A 9429-nucleotide genomic window follows, 5' to 3' on the forward strand; every position below is an offset into this window, starting at 1 on the left:
TATTCACAAAACCGACACTTTCCTACCTATTTTACAAAAAAGGTATTCACATTTTAAAATACCAAAAAGTTTCAATGAAAATCAAACCGATAAGAGGCCTCCAAGGGTGGAGAGTGAAGAGAAATTTGAAAATTGAAAATTGAAAATTGGAAGTTGAATCGGTGGTGTCCAGTAATTCAATTCTGATCCACCACAATGACAACTCAACATTTAACTGCTCCATAATCCATATACGCAGGATTCAACCACTGCATGTGCCTTTTTTTAATTCTAAATTTCTCCCAACACCCATACCCACGACCAGAGCAAAGCTTTGACTTCAAACTGGGTTGCCCTACAAACATTAATGGCCTTTGATTAGTTTGACACATGTATGTCAAGATTCAAAGTATCGGTCAGAGCATGATAAGAATTTTCAATCGAGTCGGAACTAATCAAAGACGAATATAAGTAAGTTATGACTAACTTATTTTCAGTAGAATCATCTATCATCTAATTGTGCTATGCTCTTGAATTCTGGAAGTCAACCCATATTTTCTTAATCTTTTTTTTTTTTTTCTAAATCTTTCAATTATATTCTCATTATAGGAATCATGGTCTCCATCTCTATACTCAACATAGATTTTATTACGGAGTTTTATGGTTTTTACTAGAAAGTTAATTCTAATTAAAATAATTGAGTTTTGAATTCTAAATATCATGTGTTCACATTAAGTTTTATTTTTGTTTGTTGGTAATTTTGTTTTTATTTTATCTTGATTTATGAAACTTTTTAGATAGTGACTTACTTTTTATTAAAGATTTAAAGTTGTTGTCAATTCAATTGGAAAATCACAAGTAAGTCTAAAAAAGTTTTCTTAATAGCAAGATAACTTATTAAAAGACTAAAGTGGATTAAACAACGCTCAAATGTTAGAACAAGCACCCAAAGTGCTCGTGGTCTTCTAGAATCCTTAGAATATGACATAATTCATTTTTGAAAGAATGCATAAAATTGAATTATGGGTTGTTGGAAGGACTTACATCTTCTAAAAAACTAAAAGAAATCCACTTGAATATTGGAGGTGTTGCATGACCAACGTTGATCAAGCTATATGGAGAGTAAATCTTTAAGATAAAACGGTAAGATAAATTTATGTTTTTTTATCTTAAATAGTGGATTGTAAATTAAAGATCTTAAGCTCAGTGATTTTTTATCTTCATAGTTAATATGAGAGTTTTCCATGCAAAAAAATTATTGTGTCTATTACTTGTTTGTTGATTTCTTTTATTAACTTTTTATTTGATTATTCTTAATATCTCCCTGATTTTAATTTGAGTATAAGTTTGCAATCCTTAATTATAATTTTTAAAAATCACTTATTCATGGAACAGAAGTTTGTAATTAATTTTAATTATTATTATTATTTTTTACTATTTCCCATATTATAACAAAATATTATAAAATTATTTTCTTAACATTTTTTTTTCTATTTCTTTAATACTTTCCGCTTTCAATGAATCGGACAGAAGGCACCACTGAATGGGTTCAATGAAAATCTTTTTGGGTAAAGTGAAGCCCAACAAAGTTGGGCCGTTTCCTGGGCTCTCCCAGGGCCGGATTGAAACCGTGTCTTGTTGATTAATGTTTAAAAACTCTTTTTTGCCCATGCGAGATGGGTGATTTAGACTTGTAGAAAAATTAAGAATGAAAGATGAATACAATGTTTGGTTTCAGAAAATATAAAGAGGAGAAAAAATGAAAAATAAATTTAAAATTAATAAATTATTTTTATATTCAAACTCATTTTATTTATTTTCTTTCATTATACAAAAATTAAATAATTTAAAAATACATAAATTCCTAATTAATTTTATTTATATTTTATTTTCTTTCATATTTTATATAATAAGATTAAATGTAAGAAAATAATTTTTTTAACATTTTTTATTTTCCTTAACATTTTTTGACAACCAAGCATAACGAGCTTATATGTTATCATTGTTTAAAATCACAAAACAATAAATAAAATAATACTATTTAAAAACATTAAAATAATAAATATGTATACAATACAATATTTTTTGTTAAAACGTTGAGAATAATTCATATATAACTTTTAATATACAGAAAAATTGAATAGTTGAGCTTTTTTCTTCTATTTTCAATATATATATATATATATACATGTTTTATTTAATAGAATTAAAAATATTAATAAATTTATATTTATCCGTAATTTAATTTGATAATTAAAAAATAAAAGATAAATATTATCGATCTTTAGTTTTTTATATATTTTTAAAATTTTTATAATTATTTTACCACATAACCATGTTCCTACCATTAAACCGTGGAGAGAGAAATCCATCTGCTTCTGAAAATCTTGTTTTTTTTCCTTCAAATTCAATCAAGCATTTTTAGGAAATGGGAAAGGAGATTGAAGGTTGTATCCCAGAATTCCTCAGGACCCTTAAAACCAATATATTTGAAGGGTATTGATGAAAACTGAAGATAGAACCCAGAAAATTACTGTGGAGGGTGAGAGATGATAAGCAATGATTCACAAAAGAAAGCAAATTTTATTGAGACAGAAGTAGTAGTCTAGAAATACAAGAGAGATCATTACATTGGGAGCCTGATTGAACCTCTAGGAATCCCATCCAGCCTCATAGAGCCAATGTCCGCCTTTGGAAGAGCTGTATCAGTATCAGTATCAGTCTTCTTCTCAAAACAGTATACTGGGGCCTGCCACTTCGTGTCCTCAAGCACTGCCCCCACTTCGAATGTCATCACATGTGCAGTCCTTCCTGCATATAATTGCAAGGGAAGAAGGTGATCATTTGCCATACTTAGGAGCAACTCAGGAATGATGAACATTCAGGAGATATCCTTTTTCAAATAAGAATAATACTATAGAAGAGGCACCGGACAAGTACAGAGAAAACTTTCTAGGGAAGAGGAGAGCAAGAAGGAAAAACTAAGCAAAAGAACTCATCAAACCAACAGAAAGAGACCTCATAAAAATGATGGCTCAACTTCCTCTTAAGCTCTGTCTCTGTCTCCCTAGACACCAGGCAAGACACAGGCAGCTCCCCTCCAAATATTTCTCCTCCTTCTCCCCTAAACTTGCCATGCTAACTTGTCATCATTTATAACAAAGTTTTCTGAACAACCCAATCAACCCCAAAAGACAGAAACCATCATAGACCACAAATCCGAAACCATTGATGGCCATAAATCATGGGCCTTTGAACAATGAAACAACAGATGGTCAGTGTTCTCCCATCTTTTGAGGTACTAGTAGGAATTGTTTCTCTCATTCAATAGCCAAGATTTGGTCCAAACTGCTATCCACTACATTAATACAAACTTTTGGGAACCCAAATCTCTGCACAAGAAAATCTCTGTATGCCCCCCCTCCTCTCTCACTACCTCTTTGCATACAGTCAAACCGAGAATTTCTAGTCCCAAGTCAGAAGCCATTGCCCAACATCCTCCCTCCCCAACCACATCTACTCAATGCAAGCCACAAAATACACCATCTCCCCTATCTTGAAGTGTTCCCAACAAAACATGAGTCCAACCTCCCCTTCTGAACCCAATAATCAGCCACCCACAATCTCAAACAAGTTTGAGAATGGCACCTTATTCAGCCCCTTCCTGGACTGCCCATTTCCCACCTCGAACACACACCCTACTGTGCCCTCTCCACCCCCTATTGACCTCAAATCCCCACACCCAAAGAATCTTTCACCAACTCAGAATCATGACTCAGAAGAAAATTGAAATGCCCATTTCCTGTCCCAGGAAAATAGAACTAATCTCCCTACAAAGTCACGAATTGAATAATAAAAACATATATCTTTATTGAAAAGCCCATCACTTTCGATCCCTGCCATCATTTCTGGTCATTGTAATCATTCAATCAAAAGTAACAAACCCACGCATAAAACTATAAACAAATCAAACTAAAACTGATGAGAGCAACAAATTACCTGTGTAAAAGCGCCAATGCACGGGCCTTTTGGTGACAACATCCTCGTAGTACCAAATGAAGTCCACCTTCTCCCACAAGTTGCAGAGGAACCCATCGACCTGGTGCTGACCCAGATAGTTGGCTCCGTCCAGCCAATTAGGGCGAAGAATCCCCACCTCAAGCTGTGCTGTGTGACACCTATTGGGGGCGTCCAATGTGTAGACGAACGAAGTTCCATTGTTCCACTCAAGGTCGTACACAAGCTCCCCAAGCTGGTCCTGCATGATGTTGAAGTTTCGACCGTTGGGCCAGTCATACCAGAGATCGATTATTTCGAGAGCACCGCTGTAATTCATGAAGAGAATGGAGTGGAATTGGTGGGGCCATGGAGTTGGAGTCGGGTCGGTGGATTTGGATGACGAGACTGAGAACCAAACGCAGAGGATGAGGAAGACGAAGACGAAGACGATAGATGTGTGTTTGGTTGCGGAGGTCATCGTGGCCGCCGTCTGTTTGTTGATTCCCTCTCCCGGAGTCTGACGAGTGGTGCCTATGGCTCCATATGGCAAGGTTTTCTAAGGGTGTGTTTGGAAAGTGGGTTATGTTACGCCGAGGTGGTTTTGGGGCTGTTTGGCAACGCCGGTTATTTCATAATAATTTGCCATAACTCTATTATATGTATTTATAATTATAACAAAACTGGATAGAGTGTGGTGTTGTCCGATGCTATATTTGTGTCTCATAAATATTTGAATCAATGTTAAGAAGTGATGCTTTTAAAGTTTAAACTCATTAAAACCAATGATCTCTTTGGTAATTATTTTTTAAAACAATTTTAAAATATGATATTTTATAAAATAAAAATTATGTTGAGAATTTGATATATTCTTAAATAAATTTTAAAAATAATTTTTAATATTTAATATCTTATTTTTAATCATTTTATATATTTATATAATTATTTTTTTAAATAACTCTAACAAACAAATAAAAACATGTTCGAAACACTATTTAATATGTTTTTGGTTGTTAAGAATAAAAAAAAATTATTTTATAATTATCAATCATATTTTTTTATTTTTTATTTTAAATTTTAGAAATCAGAAAATTACTCTTAAAAATAATTGTTAAAACATTGTAGATAAGAAATAAAATATAAAAGAAAGAAATAAAATTCTAATAAAATTTAGATTTTGTTATTATAAAAATGAAACTTTTATTCTCATTCTCACAAGCAATCCAAGTATGCCAACCAATGGAAGAAATGAAATTGATTCCTAGCTTACATTCTTTATTCCAGAGTAACAAAGGATAACCAATCAAACAGAAAAAGATCAGATTTTATTTCCAGAGTGTGTAGATGTAGAAGAAGGTGATTACATTGAGAGGCTCATTGAACCTCTCAGAACTCCGTCCACCATCCTCTCCCGAGGATTGCCGGCACTGGTAGTTTCCGCCTTTGGATCAGTTGTACCGAAGCAGTAGACAGGGGCTTGCCATTTCTCATCCTCCCGCACCGCCCCCTCTTTAAACGTCATCACATGAGCAGACATTCCTGCAGATATTTCACAGCAAGAAAGTGACCAGCCACACAAACTGAAGAAAATTCAGGATCAAAGATTTGCTGCCCACTTCCCAAATCAGGGCTTAGAAATGGGGGATTTTCTATTTATGTCTCGTGGCAATTGAATTTAAAAAATGCCAGAAAGGTTCCTATGATGAGGGTAACGAAGATTACCGTTGAAAAAGCGCCAGTGGACGGGCCTTTTGGTGACGACATCTTCATAGTACCAAATGAAGTCCACCTTCTCCCACACGTTGCAGAGGAACCCATCGACCTCGCGCTGACCCAGATAGTGAGCTCCGTCCAGCCAGTCAGGGCGAAGAATCCCCACCTCAAAATGTTTAGTGCGACACTCCTGGGTGGAGTCCAATGTGTAGAAGAAAGAAGTGCCATTGTCCCATTCCAGGTCGTAGAGACGCTTACCCAGCTGGTTCTGTATGATGTTTAGGTTTCGACCCTTTGGCCAATCGTACCAGAGATCGATGATTTGGTTGGATCCATTGACGTTCATGTAGAGGAGAGAGTAGAATTGGGGGGGCCATGGAGCCGGAGTTGGGGTTAGGTCTGTGGATTTGGATGATGAGCGTGAGAGGCAGAGACAGTGGATGAGGAAGACGATGAGGATAGCGGGGTGTTTGGTTGCGGAGGCCATCGTGTTCGCCCTCTGATTTTTTGGTTTCCACTCCAATAATTAATAATATAAGGTGCATTATCTAGAGCCTAGAGGGCGGGCCTGGGAGTGAAAGGGACTGTTTGGGACCACCATTTGTTCGTTTTTCCATTACATTTTTGTTGTTATATCCTTGATGCACCCACATGTGAATATAATCCCTTGAATTTGTGAAAATGTCTTTTTCTATTCAATTACATTTATCGTGTAGATTATTTTGACACGTAGTGAGTATTGGATGGTGACCACTACGTTTTTATTGGCACGTGTTTGGCAGCATATCTAGAAACGTAACATTGGTATAAACTAACGAGGTTGTATTGAGGTTAATCATTTTTTTTAATCGATACAAACTAACCTTTTTGGACATGTTTAATTTCTTGTGTTGTGTCATGTTGATATCATTATGACTTCATATTTATAACTCATTTAATTATTGTATTATATCCATATGATTATCACTCAATCTATTTATGATTCTATGATTCTCGTATTCATATGATTATGATTTTTTTTTTTAAGGAATGGGGTTGTTATTAAATATTATTATTTTTTATAAATATTTTAAAAGTAGGTTGATTTATAATTAATGAAAGTTTAAAGCTTTGAGTTGAATAGTTGATAATCAATTTATTTAGTATCTTCATACTAAATAAAATCATAAAGTCGAGTTTATTCATGATATATAATTCACCAAAACGTGATATGAGTTCCTTGAATAATGTGATATCTCACACCGAGTAAATTCTTAACCCTTTCCCCTCTTACTAAAACTACAGAATGTTCTTGTAAATTATGACCAATATCAGGTATATAAGCAATGATTGCAAATTCAGAAATTAATCGTATTTTGACAATTTTATGTAAGGCAAAGTTTAGTTTTTTGGGAGTGATAGTGGAAAAGTTAATAGATAAGTCATCCTTATTACCACTCTATAGAACCGTACATGAAATTTTCATCTCATACGATTCCTCATTCAATTCTTTTGAAGTCATTGGATCTTTTTCCTCGTTCGAAAATCTTGTAATAGTCAAACGATTATTTTTAGATATGTCATATTTTAATAATTATTGTAGTTCTGTGAAATAAAATATAATTGTATATCATCAAATTAAGATTACGATTTTGTAGAGCTATAATGATGATTCTAATGATGCTAGGGATGTGCTTTATGATCCTTTCGTGGATACGTTGGATTTGACACAAGGATATAATTGTAATTAACATTTAAGATCGAGTAGGATTTTAAAATTTGTTTCAAATGCAAGGATTACACATAATTTCAAATTTACCAAGGTCGTCTAAGTAAATGTAATGTGATATCATTCTTATTTCTCAACTTCTCAACACAGATTGCATTTTTTTTTTTTTTTTGTGTACATATATAATGAATTTTCTTTATACGATTCTCTATGTAATCTTATTCATGGTCATTTTAGTCTTTTTCTTAGACGTATTAGTTTCACGCTCCACCTCTTTTTAATATAGAATGGAAGAGTGGTTTAGGTTTCTTATGTTATGTTATGTTGGATTTCAAAAAATTATAAAAGAGAGGCAAAAAATAATATTTTAAAAATATTTTTTTAATATTTGATTATTCATAAAAAAATAAAAAATAATTATAATTAATTAAATTTTAAATATTTTAAATTATTTAATATCTCTATGAAAAAAATTAATCTATTTAAAGAAATATGATAAAATAATTTATTAACTTTAATCTATTTTTTATTTTTTATTTACTTTTTCTTCTCCTTATGTTATTTATATATATATATATAAAATATAATATTTTGAGAGCTTTTACATTCATATTAAAAATAAATAAATTTTAAAAATTATTTTTCATATTTAATTCTCTAAACAGAATTTTATGCCTATTTTTTTTTAATTATTATTTTTTAAAACATTCTCTACCTTATAATGCCCGAGAGAGGTCCATCCCATGGTCAGGCGCTTAAAAAAAAATCAGCTAACGACTTGGCAGTTGACCGTTAGCAAGGACAAGCACAAGGGTATTTAAGTACTTCCATCCGACCCTTCGTTTCCTGTCAAAAGACTTAGAAACCCGCAAAATTCCTCCAAACGAAAGTGATGGAGGAGTAGAGACTCGGTATGACACTTCCCTCTTTGCAAATCTAGAGCAGGCTACTACTTTCCATGGAATTTTTGCAAGTAGAGGAGAGATTTCCGGCAGAAATGTGAATTTTCATGAACTTGAGAGATTTCTGGTTTGATTCTCTCTACAGGAGATTGGACCTATCTTTACCACGGAAGAACCCGTTTATCATAGGTTGGTCCGGCTTTTTTACTCAAATCTGACCTACCTCAATGAATGCCAAGTTGAAATCTTTGTTAAAGGGAAGAAAATCAGATTTTCACCTACTGAACTGTGTGAGATCCTAGGAATCCCATCTGATGAAGCCCATGTGTTTGAATTGAAAAATTGGCCAACTGCTGGGGACTTTGATCCCTTGAAGCATGCAGGAAACTTCGTGATAACCCTCAATTGGTGGATATCCTCAACCTGAATGCTAAGCACTTGACCTTGAAAGCTAGAATTTTACACCATATGGTTGGATATAATATTTTGCCCAAAGCTGGTCACAGGGATGATGTGAGCTCCTTGGAAGTTTTTGTTGTAGATAGTATGTTGGTAGGAAGGCGATTTAATCTGGGTTATATGTTGATTAGACACATGGCTGATAGCCGAGATCACAAAACTGCATTCCTTCCGTATGGGATGATTCTGACCGAAATTTTTAAACACTTCAAGGTTCCCATGGATGATGAGGTGGATTTCTCCAGGCCCATAGCCACGGACACCTACAACAAATCTACAATCAGGAGTATGGGATACAGAGAGGTAGGGGGTGTTTGGATTCCAAAGGCAAGAAATGAAGATGAGGAAGAAGCAGAAGATGAGATGAATGGGATGGATCAGAGCCTCAGCCTCAGCCAGATGTTCAACAGCCCTTTGGTGGGGAGTTTGGGGAGAGGCTTGTTTTGTGCTCAAGTCGTTTGGAGACTTTATCCACTGCTGTTGGGCAGCTTGGCACGAAATTGGATGATCTCCGGGCTGATTCTAAGGCCTCCCATGATGAGCTGCGAGGTCCATTTGGATACATTGATGGATGCTTTGGACATAAGGGGTGAGGTGCAGCAGTCTCGTTTTGATCAGATGTTGGAGTTTCTCCGCTGCCATTTCCCTCCACCTTCAGCTTCATTTTGATAA

General features: G+C 34.3%; 2 protein-coding genes across 2 annotated transcripts; both read right to left on the reverse strand.

The window, feature by feature from the left end:
- Positions 1-2542: 2542 nt before the first annotated feature.
- LOC100241990 (uncharacterized protein At4g14100) lies at positions 2543-4690 on the reverse strand. Its single transcript, XM_002268087.5, has 2 exons — positions 3979-4690; positions 2543-2790 (listed from the first exon to the last, which is right to left on the reverse strand). Exons 1-2 carry the CDS (start codon positions 4454-4456, stop codon positions 2606-2608), a joined length of 663 nt encoding a protein of 220 aa, XP_002268123.2. The 5' UTR covers positions 4457-4690; the 3' UTR covers positions 2543-2605.
- Positions 4691-5133: 443 nt separating this feature from the next.
- LOC100254097 (uncharacterized protein At4g14100) lies at positions 5134-6410 on the reverse strand. Its single transcript, XM_002272479.5, has 2 exons — positions 5698-6410; positions 5134-5514 (listed from the first exon to the last, which is right to left on the reverse strand). Exons 1-2 carry the CDS (start codon positions 6173-6175, stop codon positions 5336-5338), a joined length of 657 nt encoding a protein of 218 aa, XP_002272515.2. The 5' UTR covers positions 6176-6410; the 3' UTR covers positions 5134-5335.
- Positions 6411-9429: the final 3019 nt, after the last annotated feature.

This window comes from Vitis vinifera, chromosome 1 (assembly GCF_030704535.1).
Source record: "Vitis vinifera cultivar Pinot Noir 40024 chromosome 1, ASM3070453v1".
Lineage (NCBI taxonomy): Eukaryota > Viridiplantae > Streptophyta > Magnoliopsida > Vitales > Vitaceae > Vitis > Vitis vinifera.

What these genes read in the sequence shown, in the direction of transcription:
- LOC100254097 (XM_002272479.5), bottom strand. Translation starts at nt 6,175, where the DNA reads ATGGCCTCCGCAACCAAACACCCCGCTATCCTCATCGTCTTCCTCATC. An exon ending in CCACTGGCGCTTTTTCAACG is followed by an intron (nt 5,515 to 5,697) that starts GTAATCTTCGTT and finishes AAATATCTGCAG; the next exon opens with GAATGTCTGCTCATGTGATG.
- LOC100241990 (XM_002268087.5), bottom strand. Translation starts at nt 4,456, where the DNA reads ATGACCTCCGCAACCAAACACACATCTATCGTCTTCGTCTTCGTCTTC. An exon ending in GCATTGGCGCTTTTACACAG is followed by an intron (nt 2,791 to 3,978) that starts GTAATTTGTTGC and finishes AATTATATGCAG; the next exon opens with GAAGGACTGCACATGTGATG.